General features: G+C 46.9%; 1 protein-coding gene across 1 annotated transcript; it reads right to left on the bottom strand.

The window, feature by feature from the left end:
- Positions 1-209: 209 nt before the first annotated feature.
- TGM6 (transglutaminase 6) lies at positions 210-23,954 on the bottom strand. Its single transcript, XM_056121571.1, has 13 exons — positions 23,810-23,954; positions 23,537-23,710; positions 22,802-23,044; positions 21,960-22,078; positions 20,598-20,726; positions 18,986-19,163; positions 18,277-18,415; positions 16,587-16,690; positions 16,267-16,509; positions 8,817-9,158; positions 2,490-2,644; positions 1,817-1,950; positions 210-363 (listed from the first exon to the last, which is right to left on the bottom strand). The coding sequence occupies exons 1-13, from the start codon at positions 23,952-23,954 to the stop codon at positions 210-212; spliced, it is 2,259 nt and encodes a 752-aa protein (XP_055977546.1).
- Positions 23,955-24,115: the final 161 nt, after the last annotated feature.

Genomic DNA, 24,115 nt, shown 5'->3' with positions numbered 1-24,115 from the left:
TTGAGCCTCCTTACATCATCCACAGTTGCCAGAAAAGGGATTCCTGAGTCTAACACCTTCTTTCAAAGATGGAGGAACTGAGACTTGCCAAGATTCACCAGGTGGTGTAGAAACTGAAGCCGGAGTCCTGACTCCCCCACGGGAAGGGTGAGGAGATGAGGAGGAAGGGAACAGGCACCGGCTCCTCCCCTCTCGCTCCTTGTGGCCCGTCACTTGGTGGCGGCCACATGCACGATCACAAAGCCCTTGATGTCTGGGAAGTGAGGGCTGATGAGGTCCACCTGCAGTTGCCGGGGGCCACTCTTGGAAGGGGTGATGTGGAACTGGACCGAGGCTCTCTCCTGGGGCTCCAAGATAGGCACTCTGGGGTTGGAAGGTGGGGGGAGAGAAGACAGAAAGGTGGGCTGTCAGGCTTGGTCCATTCTGAACCTGATCTGCCAGTTATTGCTGGCAGATATTGGGGGCCCTTGGGATCAAATTCACAAAGCCACAAACTATGGCTTGATAGTTACCCCCTTGTCAATGTACTTTCAGTTTTGTCTTCCCTTTGCCACTTTCTACCATCAGGCTAATCTCTCCCCGTGGCCTGTAAGTTCTTCATAGGTTCCTTTCCTGAAGATGCCTCTCTGATTCCAATTATGCCCAAGGTCTAGATCAAGTTTCTTTTTCTTGTTTTCCCCCCTCTGGGAGACCTTCCCTGATGATACCAACCATGAAGAATCCTTTATAGATACTTGAAAAATTCCTCAATTTATCATGCAAGGCCCAGTTCAAAAATCAACAACACTGGGGTTCTTAATGGTCTCAAACCATCCCCGTTCCAGGGCTAATGACCACTCAGACCTTGGGGGTTTATCCTTCTGTACAAATCACATTATTCTTTACAGAAGGGGATATCTCTCTCTGATAGGGTCTCTCTAAGCTCCTCTGTCTATATTGTCATTCTTAAGACTTTGACATGTGCCTTATAGCACAGGCCCCTATGATTGAGGTTCATGTGACTAGTAAGGGAATGCATGATAGATAGTAAGTAGATAAACGAGTAAGGGTCTTAATTGTTGGAATAAACACATGTGATAAAATGCACAGCACTTTAGCACTGTCCTCCTGATGTTCATTGATTTGCTCGAGCAGGCACCAGTAACTTCTCCATTGTAAGACTTGTTACTGTTTTTGGCATATTGAATACACCCTGGGGAGCTTGCCAGACTCTGCCCTGTGGGCGGGATACTCTCAGTAGCTTGCCAGGCTCTCCAAGAGGGATGGAGGAATCAAACCCAGGTTGGCTGCGTGGAAGGCAAACGCCCTATCTGCTATGCTACAGCTCCAGCCCGATAAAATGCATAAATGAATCAATGAGTGAATGAAGGTGTGAGGAGAGAGAAAGAGCAGATGAATGAATTAATCAAAACTGCATTGAATAGATGAATTTGTAATTTAACGATAAAATAAAAACATGAATTAATCACTGTGATGGGGATAGGGGTGTGGTTCTACCACAGCTTTTGCATGTGTTAGTCCCTGAGCTCGATGCTACCATTTCTCCCAAGATGAACAAGAAATAAAATAAAAAGTGAATTAATGAGTGAACGAGAGAGGAGATGATTGCATTCATGAATATATACGAGTGAAAATGTGAATGCATGAGCAGATGACTTATATAACTGAATAGTTAGTGAAAAAAAGAAATGAATGAAGGCTGATATATCTAGACAATGGGCTGGTTCCTGGAAGTTCAGAATATCTCCCCTCTCCCTCTCTATGACCCATATTATAGGGAAAGAACCTCCTGGCCTACTTCCAGGCTGGCACTTACTTGATGCTGAGCTGTCCCTGGAGAAGGCCACTGCCTTCCACCATCAGCATACAGTCCTTTACTTGCTCAAAGAGTGGATTCACCACTATCACCTGCACTGCAACAGCCACTCCGACTGTAGCTGGGCCCAGGACCTAGAGAAGCAACACACACAAGTTATCATTCATTTTCCTCATTCAACTACGTGGTCTTGGTAGTGCTTGAGGGTGAGCCACTCACCATGTCTCTTCCCTGTTTTACAAATCCCATTGCTGAGTTCTGTCCTCCTTCTAAGCCCCTGCATCCACACCACCCTGACCCACTCCTACCCACCAGCCTAGCTCCTAACACTGGGTTGCAGCTCCCTATGGGAGTCATATAATTGAGTGAGGGCGGCTGTGAAAAATCTTAGACATTAATTTCAAATGTATTTCTTTAAGACTTAGCAGTAGTCGTTTGATTTGTAGACCTATTTTAAGTACCTGAGTAATGTAGACATTTCTTCAGCCCAAGGGACTTACAAGTGGGAAAAGTAGAAGAAGCCCTGCCCTAGAGAATGGAAGGTGGATATACAAGCACAAACCACACCCCTCTTTGTCTCCCTGCCCCAACCCCGCCTTTTTTCCCCTGATGCCCTCACCTAGCTCTGGAGGGAGCCAATGTGAGACAGGCTGAGTCCTGCAGACAGACTCACCTTGATGGTGATGAAGTCCTCCAGGGTAATGTCCTTCTCCACCAGGAGCTTCTCCCCTTTGGTGACAAGACACATGGCAGCCAATAGGATCTTCTTGTCCTCAGTGAGGTCGTCCTTGTATTGAGAGTATGATATTGTGATTGGGATCTTTTTCTCTGGAAGGAAAAGGAGAGGTGGGACTTAGGTGTGTGTGTGAGGGGAGAGCTGATGCTCTTTTTTTCTAGTACCCAAAACAAGGGATGGAAGGCTCCATTCTTAGTCTTACCCTCACTATACTTTACAACCCACCTTGCTGTAAGACGGCCATTGTTGTCTGCTTATAGATAAAGAAACCCGAGGCTCAGAGAGGGCAATTTCTTGTTCACTGTTCTTGTTAACATAGCAAGTTAACCAAAGTGCCGAGATGAGATCGAAATCAGAATTGGGTCAGTCAGCTAATGTGCCACTGGACTTTTCTCCCCGACCTCCCAGAGGTGTGTTTAAATGTCCCCTAGGCATTCAGCATGAAAATCTCTCAGTCTAATATTTTTCGATTGTTAATCGTCGATTGCCTCGAGCAGGCCCCAGTAACGTCTCTTTCATCCTAGCCCTGAGATTATATTCACGGCTCTTTAGGAGAATGAGACCCATCATTGTTACTGGTATTTGGCATATTTGGTACGCCACGGGGAGTTTGCCAGACTCTGCCCTGTGGGCAGGCTACATTTGATAGCCTGCAAGTATGTCCAAAATATTTTTCATCTTTTCGAAATTCATATACTGTTTATTGTGTGCCTACCAGGTCCTATTCATCACAAATAGTCTCAACAAACTAGAAAAAGAGGGAAATTCTGTCAGCTTTCTGAGAGAGGGTTGGAGAAATAGCTCAAAAAAGGGCTGAGTGCATACTTTGCATTCAGGAGTTGTGAGTTCTAATTCCTACACTGCATGGTCTGTGTGCACTGCCAGGATGGATCCCCTGAGTACTTCCAGGTATGACCCCAAAATCAAGATTAAAAATGTACCCACAAAAAAGTCCTATAGCTAACAACATACTTAATAGTGAGAAACTCATGGGCTGGTGAGATAGTTCTGCAGGTAAGGAGTTTGCCTTGCAAGTGGATGACCCAGGTTCAATCCCCAGCAGCTCATATGGTCCCCTGGGCCCAACAAGGAGTAAGCTCTGAGCACTGCTGGTTATGAACCCCTAACCCTCACCCCAAAGAACAAAGTCCCCAAAACCAATAGTGAGAAGCTCAAGACTTTCCTACTAAGATAGGGAACAAAACTCTCTTACTCTTCCTTTTCAACATTGTACCGGAAGTCTTATCTAAGGCAGTAAGACAAGAAAATGAAATAAAAAGTATAAAACTCAGAAGGTCAAAGTTGTCTTTATACACATATGACAAGATAATCTATGTAGAAAATGCAAAAGAAATAACTCCTAGAGTTATTTAAAAACTCCTAGAACTGGCACAAGATTATAGCAAGGGTACTGGAAATAAGATTAATGTACAAGGTCAATAATTTTTCTGTATACCAATAATAAATAAATGAATTTTAAATTAAAAGACTACTACTTATAGAACACTACCAAAATAAAATATTTAGGCACTGATATAAAAAAACATACAAGATGCATATGAAAAAACTAGAAAATGCTAAAAAAAGATATAAAAAGAGCTAATAACTGAAGGCCCATTTCATATTTATAGATAGAGATATAATTAGTATCAGTATATCAATTCTTCCCAAAGTGATCTACACAGTCTAGAAAAGTCTACAAAAATGCTAGCAAGATACTATTTAATGAATATCAATGAACTGATTCTAAAGTTTGTTTTGTTTTTGGAACACACCTGATGGTGCTTCAGGCTAAGTCCTGGCTCTGCGCTCAGGAATCGCTCCTTGGTGGGGCTCAGAACCATATTGGGGTGTCACAGATTGAACCAGACAGGCCGCATGCAAGGCAAGTAAGTAACTTACCTGCTGTACTTTGGCTCCAGTCCTGATTCTAAAATTTTTATGAAGCGACAAAGGTCAATGGCAGTCAATACAACACTGAGGGGGGAAAAAGGCTTACGAGGACGAGAGCTGGGGCTATGGTACAGCAGGCAGAGTGCTTGCTTTGCACACAGCCAGCCAGGGTCTGATCCCTGGCTCCTCAGAGAGTCTTCTGAGCCCTGCCTTGGCTATGCACTCAGGGATTACTCCCAGAGTGCAGAGCCAAGAATACACTCTGAACACAACAGAGTGTGAACTCCCCAAACAAACAAACAAACAAACAACAACAAAACCCAAACAGATAAATCATGAGGACACTGACAATTTTGAGGCTCGCAATAAAAACGCCAGTAAACACTGATATAAAAAACTGATATAAAAATACAATACAAGATGCATATGAAAACACTAGAAAGTGCTAAAAAAAGATATAAAAAGAGCTAATAACTGAAGGCCCATTTTATATTTATAGATAGAGATATTGGTATCGGTGAACGAATGATCAGATATATCAATGGAACAAAGCAGAGCACCCAAGTAGACCCATGTAACAGTCCATTTAATGTTTTTTTTTTGCTTTTTTTGGGGGGGGGGTCACACCCGGCGATGCACAGGGGTTAATCCTGGCTCTGCACTCAGGAATTATCCCTGGCAGTGCTCAGGGGACCATATGGGATGCTGGGAATTGAACCCGGTCGGCCGCTTGCAAGGCAAACGCCCTACCCACTGTGCTATTGCTTCAGCCCCTTAATTTTGAAAAAAGAATGAAGGAAGCCTAGAGGAAATAAAATCATTTTCATGAATGGTGCTAGAACAACTTAATAACCACATACTCCCAAATTAATCTAGACTGACAAAACAGACTTAAAATATAAAATATACAGCTATAAAACTCCTTTAAGACAAAGTAGGTATTCATCATGGTTATGCTGACTCCTTAACCATCACTGTCACTGTCACTTCCTCCCGTTGTTCATTGATTTGCTCGAGCGGGCCCAGTAACATCTCCATTTTGAAACTTGTTATTGTATTTGGCATATTGAATATGTCATGAGTAGCTTGCCAGGCTTTGCCGCGCGGGCGAGATACCCTCGGTAGCTTGTCGGGCTCTCTGAAAGGGGTGGAGGAATCGAACCCAGCTCAGCCGGGCTGGCTGCGTGCAAATACCCTACCACTGTGCTATTGCTCCAGCCCAACTCCTTAGCTATACCATGAGTATGATTCATTAAAAACAAAAAACAAAAAACAAGCTTTATTATCTTTAAGTAAGAACTAAGCTATGGGGAGAGTTCTTCAGGCTGAACAACAGGGCCTGCACGCATGAGGGCCAGGTTTTGTTCCTGGCACCGTGTATGATGGCAAGTACCCTCCAAGCACTAGCACAAGCAACTTTTGACCAACAAGTGGGAGTAGCCCCCCCCCCGAGCACCTCTGGGTGTGGCCCAACAACCCCTCCCCAAATCAAAATGATCTGCTTTGTCAAAGGCATTCTTAAGAAAAGAAGAAGATAAGTCACAATTTAGGGAAAACGTGATCAAGGACATTTGATAAAAAGGCTGCTATTCACCTTCATGCCCCCACTGATGCCCAAACAAAATGGGGGGGAGGGAACCAACCACAAAGAACTCTTAAAACTCACCAAAGAGGACGTGAATGGCACATTAGAAATGTAGGCAAAATACCTGAGCTCATATCTCATTGTCACTGTCACTGTCACTGTCCTCCCCTTGTTCATTGATTTGCTCGAGCGGGCCCAGTAACGTCTCCATTGTGAGACTTGTTACTGTGTTTGGCATATCAAATACATCACGGGTAGCATGCCAAGCTTTGTCGTAGGGGCGAGATACTCTCAGTACTTGCCGGGCTCTCCGAGAGTTGGAGAAATTGAACCCAGGTCGGTCGGGTCGACCGCATGCAAGGCAAACGCCCTATCGCTATGCTATGGGCCATTAATAGCATAAGATAAGCTCCATATCTCATTAATTAATGATGTATAAATGATATGAAAAGATGCTCAATATCACACATCATTAAGGAACTACAAATTGAAGCAATGAGATACTGCAGCATGCCTATTAGAATAGTTAAATACCGGGGGCTGGAGTGATAGCACAGCGGGTAGGGCGTTTGCCTTGAACGCAGCCAACATGACTGACACAGGTTCGATTCCCAGCACCCCATATGGTCCCCTGAGCACCGCCAGGAGCAATTCCTGAGTGCATGAGCCAGGAGTAACTCCTGAGCATCGCCGGGTGTGACCCAAAAAGCAAAAAAAAAAAAAAAAAAAAAAAAGAATAGTTAAATACTGAAAACACCAAATGTTGACACGAGGACTTGGAATCACAGGAACTCTTAGTGATAGGAATGCAAAATGGTATGGCCCTTTTGGAAGACTGGATGTTTCTTAGAAAACTAAATATGTTTATCACACAGTCTAGCAATCATGGACCTTGATTTTCATCAAATGAGTAAAAAATTTCTGCCCACACCCAAAACCTGCACGTGATTGTTAACAATTGATAAAACCTGGACACAACCAGGATACCTTAAATAGGGAACTGGGTAAATAAATGGTGGTATATCCATGAATGGAATACTAGTCAGTGGATAAAAAAGAAACAAGCTATTAAGCCAGGAAAACCATGGCAGAATCTCAAGTACAGACTTCTAAGTGAAAGAAGTCAATCTGAAAAGATTAGATAATGTATGATTCCAACGCTATTACATTAGGGAACAGTAACCCTATGGAGCCAATAAAAAGATGGGTGACTGCCAGGGACTCAAGATGGGAGGGAATGAACAGGTGACACAGAAATTTTAGGACTGTGAACTGTTTATATAATCCTCTAATCCACACATGACATGAGCATTTGCAAAAACCTATCTAATGTACAATGGAGAGAATCTGAAGGTAAACTATGGTCTTTGGTTAATTATGTGTGTGGGAGCAGAGAGATATCAAGGGGATAAGTCTGGTGCTCCTTTGTGTTGGTGCTCAATTTCCCCTTAAGCTAAAACTGCTAAAAAAAAAGTAGGGTTAATTAAAAATAACAGATGTTTATACATTATCTATTTGAATAATCATACAATTGGACTTAAAATGCCATTTTCTCAGGCTTGGAGAGATCGATAGTACTGTAGGTAGGACACTTGGTATGCACAGAGCTGAGCTGGGTTTGGTCCTGGCACCCCAGGCCCCACCAGGAGTGATCCCTGAGTGCAGATCCAAGAGTAAGTCCTGAGCACCACCAGATGGGGCCCCCAAATTAAAAAAAAATCCATTTTTTATGAATCAATTTTAACAAGTGTAAAATCCAGGTGAAAAAGAGGCTTTTTGAAAGTATCAAGGTACCTACTTTAATGATTTATTTTAATAGCAACAAGCTAATAGCTACTCAAAAGACAAAGGACAGAATAAATCACCATATATTTATTTAAAGATTACACATCTATTAAAATGTTAATGAAGAGCTTATAAAAATATTTAAATTACAATGTAATGTGAAAAGAGAAGGGTCCTAATGAATGTTTGTAATGTAATTAAAACTGTTTTTCAAAAGTGGCAGGCATTAACAATTTGGAAAGAAAATATTAGCGACCTCTAGGTGGGTGACAGAATCCTGGGTGATCTTTCGGGTGCTTCTAAATCTTTAATGACTAGGTATTCCTTTTAATATTAAAAAACTGCTCAAAGGCAGGATTAAGTGTATGCTAATTCATATTTTTTATGCAGTTCTTTCCCCCCTGTGATTTAGATTGGTGGGAAATAAATGTCGAAAAAAGTGAAAAACGTGTGACATCTCCTTCAACCGTACTCACACTTTGTCAAAACATAAGCTCTGCTGACCAGAAATGGGCTTGGGGTTCAGAAGGTCTGGAAAGGCAGGTGAGGGAGTACCTGGGAGGATTTCAGCTTTGCAGGAGAATTCTCAGGCCCCCTCACAGACAACTCCCTGGGTCTCTTTGTGTCTGACTCTCAGAACACAGCTAGAGCTGATGGGGCCCAGAATTTGCTGAGTTCTACAACAGTAACAGGAGTCAACTCCACTGCGAGGAAGGAGGCCCAGCGGGCGTCCGTGCACCAATATTCACACTCAGCTGAATGACCTCACCTTGGGCTCAGCTGGTCCTGGCGTGACCGTAGACCTTTCTAGCCATTCTCATAGTGGAGCCTCATTTTTCTCGTTTGGAAAGTGGGGACAGGAGGGAAGGCCCTGGAGAAGCACAGTGCTAAGGAATTGCCGCCTCTTCCCTGGGAATGAATGTGTGCAGCATCCTGGCATGTCTCTCTGACGGCAGCGGCCTCCACGGCCAGGTCCCCCCTGCGCGGGCTAATGGTCTCACCTTCCTCCGGCCCCAGCTTCACTGTGTGTGATTGGTGCAGGATCTCTGCCACCGGCCTGCGCGTGTAGAGGATGGTGGCACCGCTCAGGTTGACCCGGACCCGCTGGGCTCTCGCGGTGAGGTTGGCCAAGCACAAGGCCACACTCAGGTCGTGGCCCAGCACGGGCGGCTCCAGCAGCTTGAACTTGCCGGTGATGTTGGGCTTGGTGGCCGGCTCCAGGAGGTCATCTCGCCAGAGGCCGCGGCCACCGGCCCTGCGCACCCGGGTCCGCCTGCCCCAGGCTTCCACGCCGAACAGCTTTCTCACCGCCTTGCTGTACACCTGCCTCTCCTTCCGTGACCCTACGGAGAAGAGCACCCCACTTCGTGAGCCATACACCTTTTCTGCCTAGCTCCCGTCTCTAGCAAACCACCTTTGTGGAACAGTGAAATCAAGCAATTTTCTGCAATGTGGGTGGAATTGGAAGACAATCATGTTGAAAGGAGTCAGCCAGAAGAAGAAAGAAAAATGCAGGATGATCTCATTTATTTGTGGCTTATATGGAATATTGGATGAGGAAATGTTTTGCAGTAGAGGGGAGATGCCTAGATCACCCTTGGCCCTAGGGTTAACGGATGAGGACAGAGAAAGAAAAAAAAAATCAAGAATAGGAGGTAATGGCTGAACAGGGGGTTAGGACTTCAGTTATACAGGTGAGTGGTATAGTCATATATCCAAAACAGACTCAGTAACACTGAGAACATGAAATCTAAGCAACCACTGGAACATTGTAATGTGCCTGTCAAGATGACAGGTGGATACGGGGTGGGGAGGAAATCTGGGAACACTGGTGGAGGGAAGTTGCACTGGTGGTGGGATTGCTGTTGAAATATTGTATGCTTAAAATGAAGCTATCAAGGGGCTAGAGCGATAGCACAGCAGTAGGGCGTTTGCCTTGCACGCAGCCAACATGGCCGACCCGAGTTCGATTCCTCCGCCCCTCTCGGAGAGCCCGGCAAGCTACCGAGAGTATCTCGCCCGCATGGCAGAGCCTGGCAAGCTCCCCGTGACCTATTCGATATGCCAGACACAGTAACAACAAAGTCTCCAATGGAGACGTTACTGGACCCGCTCGAGCAAATCGAAATCTTTATAAATTACAGTTCTTTAAATAAAAAAAAGACCCAAACCACCTTCCTGGAGAGAGAGAGAGAGAGAGAGAGAGAGAGAGAGAGAGAGAGAGAGAGAGAGAGAGACAGAGAGACAGAGAGACAGAGAGACACACAGAGACACAGAGAGAGAGAGAGAAAGAGAGAGAGAGAGAAAGAGAGAGAGAAAGAGAGAGAGAGAGAGCGAGCGCTCAGCGGGCTGAGCATGGCTTTGCATGCAGGAAGCTCAGGTTGCATCCCATTCCATCCCATTTCTGTACTGGGTCACCATCCCATATGACCACCCCCAGTACAGACCCCAGAGTAGCCCCTAAACAGCCCTGGGTGTGGCCCTCAAAACAAAACAAAACAAAACAAAACAAAACAAAACAAAACAAACCCAACCCCCCCCATCTTCCTCAAACAAAGCTTACCAGGATTGTTGGAGATCATGGAGAAACTGACAGCCTGAGAACCAGAGGCGGACCACAGACACATGCATTAGGGCTCTAGGACTATTTAAATTCATCCTCATAGTCATTATCATCATCATTATCATTATGGCTATGGGGTCACATCCCACAGTTCTTGAGAGCAACTGCCAGCTCTGTGCTAGGAATCACTTCCTGCAGTACTGAGGGAATACCGGTGACCACGTACTAAGGGTCAACCAGGATCAGCTGCATGCAAGTGCCTCAACCACTCTGCTGTTTTCCCGGAACTTAATTTTTAATTGGTTGTGAAGAATGAGGAAATGACATGAAATGTGCAGGTTCTCTCACAAGCGGGCCTGCAGTTTCCTCTGACAATGATGGTTAACACTTTGGCATCATTTTAGTGCCAGGCACAAACCTGTCCCAGGAACTGTGTCTAACCCCCCTTCTTTGGTTTACGGATAAGGAACTCAAGGCCGAGATGTGAAGCAACTTAAATGCAGGCAGTTGAGATATAAACCCAGTCTGATTCCAATTTCCAGTTTTTGAATCTCCCGTTTCTCCTTAAGTGGCAGAAATGGTCTAGAACTTAACAAGGTGGGGGGTGTCTTCTGAATAGTGAGGTCAGGGTCACTTGGTTTTCCAGGGTCTACACTCTAGACTCCTCTGGATTTTGCAGACATGAGAGGTTAAGACTCCTGATCACCCACTCTCTCTGCTGCTAGCCCAGATCTTTTTGACATTCAAACCATAACATGCAATTTGACAGTCTCCTGTCCCCCAAGATACACAAAGGGGCATTAAATTCAAACAAAGATGCTCTCTTCTAACCAATATCTTTTCCATCTTAGCAAGGACAAGGACTCTGAACATCCAATATACAAGTCAAGCATGCAAAGGATCCTTAATTCAATCCCACCCTCTCAACACTCTCATCCAACACCAGGTCCTGCCAATCTTTGCATCCTCTCCAGGTCTTCCTTCTTCCCTCAGAGCTCCATAAGAATGACCTCACTAGCATGTCTGGTTGCCACAGGTGATGGTCAACTTTGATCACATTCTCATTACTCAGACTCAGTCATTCTATCAGCAAAGTAGGTACAAGAAATCCACAGGCAAGGCATGGAACATTATGCTCCAAAACGTTCCTTTATTACCTGGAAACTAGGGTCTCCCCTCATTCCAGTTCTCTTCCACCCCGATTATTCCAAATCCACCTCTGAATGTCTCATTTCCCTGCTTGGAACCTGAGGGTTCCCCACAACTATTTCCCCACTGACAGATCCTTCCCTGAGCTTATCCCCAAGGAACTAAATTCTGTAGTGAACTCTATATAAACCTAAGTGTTCCTTAATATCTCATTTTTATGATTAATGTGTGGAGGAATTTTGTTATCATGCTCTTCTATTTTCACTATGACAATGTCTTAATTCCCTGCCAGTGAAATGTGACATTGCTTTCTCAGGAGGCCTTCTAGATATACTCCCACAACTCACCCACTTAAAGATGACAATTCTGTCTTTCTTAGTATGTTCACTGACTTGTGCAGCCAATACCATTACCTCATTTTAGAACAGTTTTGCTATTCTAAAAAGAAACTCTGCAAACCATTGGTGCTTTTTATCCTCTCTCCCAACCTCAGCTGGCGGCAACTGATTTTCTAATTTTAATTCATCTAATTTCTAATTTGGACTGTAGCACTGTAGCACTGTCCTCCCGTTGTTCATCGATTTGCTCAAGCGGGCCCAGTAACGTCTCCATTGTGAGACTTGTTGTTACTGTGTTTGGCATATTGAATACGTCACAGGTAGCTTGCCAGGACTTGCCGTGCAGGTGAAATACTCTCAGTAGCTTGTTGGGCTCTCTGAGAGGGATGGAGGAATCGAACCCAGCTCGGCCAGGCCTGTGGCTTGCAAGGCAAACGCCCTACTACTGGAAAACCATACAATGTATGGTCTTTTCTGGCTTTTTTTTTTTTTAAAAAAAAACTTTGTTCTCATAATGTTAATCCAGTTGTACCAGTACTTGATTCTTTTTCATTGCTGAATAAAGTCCCAGATGTGGATTTACCACCTGTTTTTACTTTTTGGTGGAGTAGAGGGGTGTTTCCAGTGTTTTGTTTGGTTTTGGGTCACACTGGTTGTGTTCAAGGTTTTCTCTAGCTTTGGCTCTGAGCTCAGGGATCACTCCTGGCAGGGTTTGGGGGTCCATATGCTGTGCTGGAAATTGAATCTGGTTTGGCATGTGCAAGGCAGCACCTAACCACTGAATTGTTGCTCTGGTCCCCAATATTTTCTCTTTTTAGTGATCTTAAATACTGTTGCTGTGAATGTTCATAGACATGTTTTCATGTGGTTATCTTTTTTAAAAGAAAAATAATTTCTCTTGAGTATATACCTAGAAGAGCATCTTCTGGATTGTGTGGAAAAGTAACTTTGAATGATTTGAAGAACTGCCAAACTTTTCCACCATACTTCCTGCCAGCAATGTAAGTGTTCCAGCTTCTCCTCATCCTTCTCACCAAGACTTAGTGTATGTGTTTATAATTTTAGCAGTCCTAGTGGGTATGATGTGGTATATCTTTGTGGTTTTGATCTGCATTTCCCTAATAACTAATGGCACATCTTTCCATGTGTTTGTTGGCCATTTGTTTATCATCCTTGAACAAATGTCTATTCAACTCTTTTGTGCATTTAGAATATTCAAATGCTTTGATTATTGAATTTTGCCTATTTCTTCACTGCTTTTTTTTTAAAGGGAGTGGGGTCCACCCAGATCACTTCCAGCATAGCTTGGGGGACCATATGTTGTGTTGGGGATTGGACCAGGGTTGTTTTGGTGCATGGCAAGAACCTTGCCCCTGGTACTATCTCAGGGTTTGTTTTTGTTTTTGCAGTACCAGGGATCAAACCTAAGTCTCCTTCAAGCAAGGCACATACTTTACATTTGAGATGCATCCCTGACCAGTCCCCCATATGCTATTATTTTTTTAATTTGTTTTTGGTTTGGGGGGTCACATATGACAGTGCTCAAGGGCCACACCTGGGTATTGTATTCTTGTTTGTCTCATTGTTTCATTTTGAAATCACACTCAGCTAGACTTTGGAGGCTGCTCCTGGTCCCATGCTCTTGGTCCCGTTCTCTTGACCATGTTCAGGGGACTGTCCATTCTGAAGACTGAAGAAGAGCTTCCTGCAAGTAAAACCTGCATGCTGACCATAGAGCCCGACCAACGGCCCATGTCATTTTTATTTATTTAACCATAGTCTTACACGCATCCTACATGCTCGGGAACGTCCCAGGAATGAAACCTGGGACTCCTCCATGCAAAGCTTCTGCTCTAGCCCTTTGAGTCTCTCCCTAGTCAATCACTTCTATTCTTGATATCAAAAAATTTAAAGGCTGTGTTTAACCCAAGATTGTAAAGACCAGCTGCTATTTTTTTAAAAGTTTTTTTTTATTATCTTAGCTCTAAATATAAGTCTATGGGTCATTAGAGATAATTTTTGTGGATGGTGTGATATGAGACTCACTTCATTCTTTTTGTGTGCAAGAGGGATTGACTTTGGGGCCTCATACATGCTAAGCATGCCCTTCACCACTGGGTTACATCTCCAGTTTCCAACTTTATTTTTACATGTGAATAATTCAGTGGTGCCTGCATAATGTGTGAAAAAGATCATCGTGTTCTTTCCCTGTGGAATTGCCATAGGACACTTGTCAAAATTAATTGAGCATATTGTAAGGGCTTATTTCAAAGTGTCCCAATTATATTCCGTAGATCTATATATTCATTCTTGTGCAAGTTGCTTTATTATATATTTACACTACAGTTTGAAACTGGGAAGTTTAGATTACCAATTGTGCCTTTTTCTAGATTTTTTTGGATATTCTGGGTCCTTTAAATTTTTCCAATTGAATTTTAGGGTCCACCAGAGGCAAGGAACTCAGTTGAAATTTTAATAGGAATTTTATAGTATGTAGCTTAATTTTGGATTATCTTCAAGTTTTTTAATCCATGAAATTAAAGATTTTCCGATTTATTTAAGTATTCTTTAATTTCTTTCATTAACATTTTGTAGTTTTCAGTGTACAGTTCTTGCTTTTTGGCAGGGGAGAGGGGTGATCTCCCAAACAGTCCTCAAGGGACCCCAGGCCACTCCTGGTGCTACTGACCCATCAGGTCAGATAGAATTTTCTCATTGCTACTCAAATAATTCTTCTAAAAAATATTCCTAAGCAGTTTACCCTTTCTGATTTGTTTACTAGTTTAACTTGTTTTTCTAATTTCAGATTATATTTCGCAAGTGTCTAGAGATACAATTAATTTTTATAAGTTGATCTTGTGTTTTAAAATCTTGCTAAATTTTTTTATTGGTCCTAATAACTTTTTATGATTTTTTAAAAGGATTTTATACATACAGGAGCCTGTCATTTACAAATAGATGTATCTGAAGGTAGGGGTATACCCATTGGTGCTCAGTGACTAGTGCTGACTCTTGTGGGGTCCCTCCTGAGGGTGCTCAGGGTGCTGGAGATGAAACCTCTGCCTCCTGCATGCAAATCATGCCCTTAGCTGGTGGAACTTTCTTTCCAGCTTCCAAATAAAGATATTTTTGTTTGTTTGTTTGTTTGGGGGCTTAGCCTGGAGTTGCTCAGGGTTTACTCCTGGCTCTGCACTCAGGAATTACTCCTGGAGGTGCTCAAGGGACCATATGGGGTTGAACCTGAGTCAGCTGCATACAAGGCAAATGCCCTGTCCTACCATACTATCTCTCCAGCCCCCAAATAAAGATACTTTTCTTCCTTTTCTTTTCTTTTTTCTTTCTTTCTTTTTTCTTTTTGGGTCACACCCTGCGATGCACAGGAGTTACTCCTGGTTCATGTACTCAGGAATTACTCCTGGAGGTGCTCAAGGGACAATATGGGATGCTGGGAATCGAACCTGGGTCAGCTGCATGCAAGACAAACACCCTACCCATTGTGCTATTGTTCCACCCCCCACTTTTCATTCTGTTTTTACAGTCTGAATATTCCTCTCTTGCCTTTCTCCTTCTTTCTCACCTTTCTTCTTTTATTCTGCTTTTATATTTAACAACTGTGTTTTCAACACAATGGATTATGTGAAATTTATCAACACAATCATTTCCCCTATTCTGTTCTTTCATTGTCATGCGCCAAGATGCCCATACTTGATGTGATGCACTGTCTACTCTGTCACAGCAATATAAGGTGGACTGAGGACCCCACTTAGCCTAATGCATGCTAGGCAGGCACTCTGCTACAGAGTCACATCCCTGGATTCCAGCCTAACCATTTAAAATGGCCCCCTTAAGTGACATTAAGTACATTTCCATTGTGCAACTATCACTATCCTCCACCTCCAGAACTCCTTTTCATCTTGCAAACCTGAAATTCTGCGCCTATTTAACAACTTTATCCCTCCCCACCCCTCTCAGCCACCACCATTGTCTTTGTCTCCATGAATCTGACCCTACGGACCTCAGGTGAATGGCCTCAGTGTTTGTCCTCTATAAGCGGATGCTTCACCTAGCCAAATGTCCCTGGGGTTCATCTGTGTTGCGGCACGTAGCTGAGCAACCCTTTGGCTTTCTCACACCCTCTTGCTTATCTGTCCATCTCTGATGGACACGCATTGGTGTCTATCTACTAGCAGCTTCCATCGTCTATTAATAGCAGTAACCATTATGATCCGAGGTGCTCCCAGAAATGTAGTTATTATTCCTAGCGGTGGGACTCTACCCTGCAAATGGAGGAAGCTAAAGGCAGAGGTGAGGCTCAGAGAAGGTGTGCGGCAGAGGGGAGTCCTCCCCACAGCAGGGGAAGTGGCCTTTGGGGAGCCCCAGAGGCTGCTGCATTGCTCTCACCCTCCGGATATTTGTAGAGTCCTGTGATATCCACGCGGGAGTCGCTGCCCACGGCCTTGGTGCTGATGCAGCGGCCAATCTTCTTGGTGTCGGAGTACACGCGTTCCCGCCCCTCGTCCCCGTGCCAGAGCCAGGTGATGTAGTCAGCATTGACCTCCGCAAACACAAAGGGGCCATCGTGGGCCAAGTGCACGTCTCCCTCCCGGATGGCCGTGACAGAGGTAGGGCCGCACCTGAACACACCTGGGCGGGAAGGGCTGGTGTGAGTCGTCATGGTGAGGACACCTGGGGGTCTGGTACCCTCCTGGCTGAGCCCGTACCTTCGCTCTCCTCCTGCGGGGTGGCATCCAGAACCTGCCAGCCATTGTAGGAGGGGCCCAGGTCCTGGCGGGCAAACCAGCTCTCGTTCCAGACATGGAAATTCCTGTAGTAGAGAGAGGACAGACCAGGTGGGTCTCAGGGAACACTGAGAATGCTGAATGGAGGGAAGTTCTGACCTTGAGTCAGGCTCTGGGGGAACTGTGGTGAAATCAGGGAAGCCCTTCATCCTCCAGTACTGATAAGCAGGTATTCTAGGACCATACATGCACATGCCTGTATGTAGGCATAGATGTATGGTGGCCATACATAACCAATTATGTTAGATCAGGAACCTGTTATTCAAGCTACTCTTGGGTCTGGAGCCATAGTATAGCAGGTAGGGCAGTTGCCTTGCATGTGGTGGACCGGGATCCATCCCTGGGATCTTGTATGGTCCCCAGAGCCCACCATCAGGTCACTGTCAGAGTGATCCCTGAGCTCAGACAGAGCCAGGAGTGAGCCCTGAGTACTGCCAGGTATGGCACACAAATAAGAGAGAGAGAGAGAGAGAGAGAGAGAGAGAGAGAGAGAGAGAGAGAGAGAGAGAGAGAGAGAGAGAAAGAGACAGAGAAAGAGTGAGAGAAGAAAAGACAGAATACTCTTGTTCTCACAAAGTTCTGTTTTCCTAGAGAAGAAGACAGGAACAAGTAAGTCAGCAGATGAAATAAATGCAAGTGACAAACACTGAGAAAGCAAATAACTGCTGGCAACATGTTCCAAGCAAATGACAAACATCCCAGACATGGCTGCAAAGAGAAAGAATTCACCAGAGGAATGGTGAAGGGAATAGTCTTCTGGGTAGAAGGAATAGTATGTGTGAAGATGCTGAGTTCAGAGTTTAATGTGTTCAAGGAAGCGGTGTGTGTGTGTGTGTGTGTGTGTGTGTGTGTGTGTGTGTGTGTGTGTTTTGGGGTGTGTGACTCTCTGGGTTGTGGCAAACATGGAGTAGGTAGGGTTCAGATGTTCAGGATTTTGACAGCCTTGGTAAAGTGCTGAAGTTTGCTACAAATTTTCCTGTGTTAACTAATGCCAAAGCTATGAGAAAGAAAAGAGGCCACCTAGTAAGGCGCAGCAGACAGAAACTCTAGTTGCTTGAGTTGGGCGTCTTCATGGGTGGCCTGAGAATGTCTGTATAGGGCAATGGACTCTGGGAAAATAACCTCATAAACATTTGGGGGGAAGGGGAAGTCATGGAAAATCTTTGGAGTGATAGATGTCCCGACATCTGAAAGAGGATCTATCCACTCTTCAAGAGGAGAAGAAAGGATCAAAAAAGAGGGAGGCTGGGATCCCCGGAGGTGGGAGTGGGCTGCAGAAGGACCCCCTGAGGATGGGAGGCCCAGGTCTCTGGGAACCTGTACTTCACATTCCTCACCTCCTCCCTTCCTTGGTGACAGCGCGTTTGACAAGGTTATTAGTTGAAGTCTTGTTTATAAAGGTGAGGTTTGTTCATGCACATGAGATGGCTACCGAGGCTTTTTCCATACAACAGAGGGTGGCTTCGGTTTCTACCCTACTCTTCCCCTCACTTACTATGTGGCCTCAAATTCCTTAAACTCCCCTTCGCTCCAGGACTGGCTTAGACCCAGGAGACGGGTCTGCTTCCTGGCGCCCTCTTGTGTTCCTAGGCCGCTGAGAGCTCGGACTCACCACATGCTGTCCTCCGTCAGATCCTCCAGCGTCCGCCCGAAGGAGTCCACATATTTGTCCACGCTCAGGTTCCTGTCCGTGTCATGGGCTGAGTTAAAGTTGGACACAACCCGAGTTGCGATCCCCAAGCACCTAAGGACTGAAGAGCAGGAAGTGTGAGGGCCCAGAGGAGCAGGCCGACCCCGAGGCTCAGGGACTGGGGTCTGGGCTCCTGATGCAGGGACGCCCCCCTCGACCTCAATCCGGCCACGGCTTCCTCCTTGGCTCTGTCTACTTTGCCAGGGATGACACTCCTTTCTCCACACCAGGTACACCACATCCCCTGCCCATTTTCTCAGGGGACTCCTGGCGACACCACTGCCACCCCCATTTGAATAGACAAGTTCTGAGACTGGGAGGACCTTGGAAGTTAGATAATAACCATAGAGCAGCCTGTCTATTTCTCTAAGGGAAAGAAGCGATCTCACACGACTTCTCCAAGGCACTCAATGAGCCAGAAGCAGAGGGAGGCAGAACTTTACAATTTCAAGATCAAAAGTCATATAGATGAGCTTCCTGGCGTTTTTATTCACCAGATTCTATTTCCCCATCACCAAGAAAGATCAGTATTTGGAGGGGGGAGCGGAGCATTTATGTAAATGTATGTAAATGAACGCAAACCAGGAAGCCAGGGAGCTGACTGGGGCTTAAGGACTCCTGTCCCCCGTACCTGTGCACATGACTCCAGCGAAGACCCAGCACTGGCCGTATTTGACGGGCTTGAACCTGCCCTTGAACCACTTGCGTAGAATGTCCACGCTGCCACGCCAGTGCAGTGGGCTAGTGCCGCCGCCGTACTTGCCCTGCCACTGGCCCTGTACCACGCCCCGGTCATTGTTGCTGTTCACCTGGACAGAGGAGGTCAGGGGTCCACCACCAGGTAGGGGTTCCCATTGTAGGAATCTCACCATCATAAAATCACCTCCAATTTTTGACTGCTTGGTTCATTGAGGGCCACCCCTGGCTTTTAAACTGCCTGACAGTGGATGTATCTGGCATTTTCCAGTAGCATTTCCAGAGATCATTTATCATTTGCACTTACCTTCCATTGGGATACTCTATCGTTGAAAATCATGTATGGTTTAGGGTATTTCCTGTTTTAATGTTAAAGACATGTTTTTCAGGTGGGGGGAATGTGGGTGGCATAATCTTTATAGAGCTATAAATAAAGACAGGTAGCATTTGTGAAATGCTTGCATATGTCAGCATAACTTTTCATGCATGTGATACTAACTTGCTTGAGTTGGTGATGTAGGTTTGATAATTTTCCCTACTTTGCGGGTAAGGAGAAAGCTGAGATTAGGACAGCTCTAGGGATTGGCTAAAATAACATGGTAAAGAAGTTAAGTGAGTCCAGGACTTGACTTTGGAAGCTGTCCTGCTGTGTGGGGTTATCATGTTCTACCCTTCGGAACTCACCACAACTTTTCATTCTTTGTGCTCCAAAGTACATTTCTCTGAGGCCTTAAGCAACCGAGAGGTCACATATGAGAAAATCAATTGAGTTGATTTTTGGAATCAGAGATGCCCACTGATCTCAACACCTGTTTGCTCTAGAGGTGCTCCCAGGCCACTAGCTGGCATGCTGGCCTAGAATAGACTCAAGATACTCCCAGAAGTGGGTTAGAGTGACCTCTCCTTGCATCTGGATTGGCCCTCGACTGCTTTAACCAATGACTCTGGCAGAAGCTATGCTGAGTTTCTAGGCCCAGATGGTGTCAAGCTGACCATTTCTATGCCTTCTTTCCAGGCTTATCCCTTAGAGTGAAGTCTGTGGCTATACCTGGTGACCCTGAGCTGGTCATTCCAGGAAGAAAGCCAAGCTAGCCACATGGGAAGCCTATGTGGAGAGAATGGGCCCTGACTGGCCAGCCCAGTTATTCCTGCCATCATGCCTGAGGACCAACCATGAGCGTGAAAGTGTTGTCTTGGCATTCTGGCTCCAGCAAGGGTGGCATGGAGAGACCAGCAGCCACTGACCTCCAGCACCCAGGGGTGCATATCTAGTCCCACCACAGCACCCTAAACCTCACATTCATTCAGACATCCCCCTTGGCTACATCTCACAGCAGAGACAAGCTGTCATAATGGTCCCCTGCCTAGGTCCCCAATCTACAAGACAGTAAGACTCCTCCGGGGTTGTTTCAAGCCCTCAAATGATGGATGGGGTGTTACGGCAGCTTTGAAATGAAAAACAACTTGGGGAGATCAAGCCCTGTGCTCTTGGGGTGGGAGCCAGGGATCCAGGAGGGGGTGTGTTGAGGGAGCCCAGGGTTCCTCACCATGGCACTGACAACCCTGGTGATGTAGATAGGGTCATGGCGGCGGGACACATCGGTGGCCGGGTCATCCTGGAAACTGGGGCTTCGGTCGAGGATGGAGAGGCAGATGTTCAGGATGTCTTCTTCAAACTGCCCCAGAGAGGCTAGGTTCAGAGGCCAGAGCCACAGAGATCTCGGGCCCTCCCACCACTCTTTCCATGTCAATAACTCATGTCTTGTAGGAGAGTTTGTTTTTTGCATGCCTTTCCTGCCATCCCCTCCCCCCGCTCCTTCCCCCAGCGGGGACACCACAGAGCATCCCACATTCTGACACCACAGTCTCAGAAGCCCCTCCTTTAAGAGCCCTTCCTTTAAGAGTCACTGGGAACCAAAAGCTCAACCTTCATACTCCCTCACCTCCTTCCCCGCCACTTCCGCACTGATCCATACCACATTCCCCCTGTTGGGAAGCTCGTGAGTGCACATGGCTTTTGCCTTTGAGCAGATCCACAATTGCCTTAAGGTGGGAGCAGATTCACAAACATATGAATGTTTCTAGTCGTGATACTTTGGAGGTCCCAAGAACCCTGGACTCACTTTCCCACAAGGAAATAAGTGGTGGATGCTGACCAGTGGCTACTTTCTGGTTGGACCTCAAACCCTCTAGTTTATCATTCTTGTATAGCCCCTGAGCTTCTGACCCTTAATCCTCCACTCTTTGGTATAATCATCAAGGTCCTTAATCCAGCAGGACCCCTTCTTCCAGGGGGAGACCCAGAACCCCACAGACAGCTCCTCTAAGCAGAACCCCAGGCTCTCCTGGCCACCTCATGGCTCTGTCTGCTCCCTTGGCAGAGGCAGGTCCTGCCCAACCACCCCAACAAACCCCACCCTCAATCTGACACCTCCCGCCATCCTGACTAGGGGTTTTCTTTCATGCCCTTTGCAGCTCTAACCCTTAGTGTGCACCCCCCAGACACCTGTAACCCTCTAAGCCTGTGATGCTCAGTGTGGTCCCAGGCAGGAAGCAGTGGTACCCCTGCATCCTCTATAGAAATGTAACCCCAGGCCCCAGCACAGACACGCTGACTCAGCAGCTGGGGAGTGTGGCCTCCCTATCTGTGTGCTTTACTAGACCTCTGTGTTGGGGTGCAGGATCGAGTTGGGGAGGCCCTGATCTCCACTCTTTGACTGCCCACAACAGAACCAGCTTGTTCTCCTTCCAAATTGTATTCCCTGCACTTCATCTTCCCCAGGACCTACCCCAGGAATGCAGGGAGGGATGGAAGTGACCTTAGAGTCCCTCCCCCTCCTCTGCGCCTATCCCTCCCACAGAGATCCCAGCAGACCAGGCATCCCCTTCTGGCTGGTGCCCCTGGAGACCTGCCCGTAGTTCCAGCCCTGTGCCCGGATGTGCCGCTCCACGCCTCGGAAGATGATCCCGCTGTCGTTGAGCACGTATTCCCTTCTTTCTTCCTCCGAGGACAGGAACACGTCATCCTCTGAAAAGCACGGCAGGTCCGGGTGGGCTGGGGCTCTGGCCTTGCTGGCCTGGGGAAGGGGCTACATCAGCGGTCAGCAGCAGGCCAGTGCCGGGGGCTGGAGTGGGCAAGGCGGTGCTGGCTGGGCTCCCCAGCAGCCCCCTGATCCCTCTATTCTTGGGGGGGTCTGCTTTTCCCCCAGCAGCGATTGCCCCCCGACCCTCCCAAGTCAGCTCAAGCTAGAAGATGGATTTCAGAAGTCCTGACATCTCTGGGGAACCATACTCAAGGTCAACAGCAGCCACCTGTTTCTTAAATAATCACAATACCTACCCCTTTGCGGGTGCCTTGTACTTTAGAAGCTGTGAGTTTCTACCCTAATCCCATGAGGTTATTATTCCCATGTTACAGATGAAAGTACTGAGGCTCATGGGAAGATGCAGCTGATAGGAAGTGCTGGGAACCAAGACAGCTTTCCTTTGTTCCCAGCACCTGGTTCTTAGACCTGGTTCTTAGCCCCTTCTGTGCTTCTGCCATAGGCCCCATTCCTGCCCACTTATCCCCCAAAGTACTATCCCTGCCCCTCACTCACTGGCTCCATGGTAGCTACCAGGTACCTTCTCAGTTCATACCACTTCCCATTGTTTACCTCCTTATCCCAGTCCTAGCACCCTGGGCAGGTCTGCCTTCAGGACCCCTTCACCTCCTCACATACACACACACCTCAGCCCTGCTGGCTCTTACCTGGACACCAAGGGTTGAAAAGGAGAACAAACTCGCCCAGCTTTCGGTCGCTGTGTTTGCGGCGAGATGAGGCCCTGGCGCTCAGCAGGTAGCGGCCGATGACGGCATCAGGAGGGCTGGCCAGGCTGACGGTCACCGTGTTCTCTGTCTGGGCCTCTGTCACCGCTAGCCAGGTGTCGCTCAGCTCCAGGTCCGTGGTCTGGAACACAACTTTGGTGCGCAGGGTCTCCGATGCCTGGGGGCCTGGCAGAGTGTGGGGTGGGGCGAGAGACAGGGGGCCCGGTGGGAGAACAGCAGAGAACCTACGGGCCTGGACACCAACCTTTAGCATCCCCCAAACTGCAGGGGGGGACACTTGCAGGGAAGCATGTGACCAAGTCACATACAAGAGGGCCAGGGTCAGAGGAAGGTCCCCTTGACTGCCCAGACACCTGTTTCCTGGGTCAGGGAGAAAGCGGCAGGAACTTTTGAAATGGAAGGGGAGAAACATTCAACTCTAAAGTGTCAATCAATGTGCTTCCATGTCTTTCCAGAGTCTGGGGCCCCTTGGGTATCATTCAGCCAGAGAGCTGTCCTCCAAAGCTTGCAGGGTTGGGGACTCAGCCTACCTACAGGGGTCGCTTTCCCCTAAAACTCACCCGGTCCCCCTCTCAAAGCAGAGAACCAATTTGGACCTGGTCCCACCGCCAAGTCTTTCCCCACGCAGACCAGCGGGGGCGCTGGTGAGCCGCTCACCTGTCTCCACCGTGAAGATGAGGTTCTCCTCGCTGTCCAGCGCTCGACTGAGCTCCAGGGTTAAGGAGAACATTTGGCTTCTGCGCACCACCAGCTCAGTCCCCGGGTACTCCAGCGTGTGGTGGGCAGCGCCGTTCCTGGGGCGCTGCCAATCCACGTCGACGACTCTGATCACTGAGGGATGAGGGAGGCGGGGGTGGGGGTGGGGGGAGGACAGGGAGGTGAGGCCCCACCCAGCTGGAACCCCTGTCCCCCAGGTCTGCTTTATCCCACCTCTCACTTGCTCATCTCCCAATTCCCCCCACCGGTTGATTCTAGTTATGCCTCTAGATGCTCCAGACGTCTCTGTGAATACTTTGCTTCCACGGGAGACCTGGGGCGCAGCACCCGCAGGCCTCTGGGCACAGCCGATGGGCATAGAACCAGCTTTACTCTTTATTGCTCCTCGACACTGAACTCCACAGTCAACAGCACCAGGGTGGACCTGCCTGGGTGGAACTTATCCCGGGTTCGCTCCATCCTGGCCTCCAGGAACACCGACCAGTAATGGTGTAGGGCTGTTTTTATTTTACTTTTATT

The sequence above is a fragment of the Sorex fumeus genome, unplaced genomic scaffold (genome assembly GCF_029834395.1).
Source record: "Sorex fumeus unplaced genomic scaffold, SorFum_2.1 ptg000044l, whole genome shotgun sequence".
In the NCBI taxonomy this organism is placed as follows: domain Eukaryota; kingdom Metazoa; phylum Chordata; class Mammalia; order Eulipotyphla; family Soricidae; genus Sorex; species Sorex fumeus.
Note: the sequence above shows the minus strand (reverse complement) of the source record. Positions and strands in the feature narration are given on the sequence as shown.

Excerpts from the sequence above, each read along its gene's own strand:
- TGM6 (XM_056121571.1), bottom strand. The coding sequence starts at position 23,954 with ATGCCCATCGGCTGTGCCCAGAGGCCTGCGGGTGCTGCGCCCCAGGTC. Across the intron at positions 19,164-20,597 it reads CCAGGGTTGTCAGTGCCATG|GTGAACAGCAACAATGACCG; the intron begins GTGAGGAACCCT and ends TCCTCTGTCCAG. Across the intron at positions 364-1,816 it reads CAGGGACAGCTCAGCATCAA|AGTGCCTATCTTGGAGCCCC; the intron begins GTAAGTGCCAGC and ends TTCCAACCCCAG.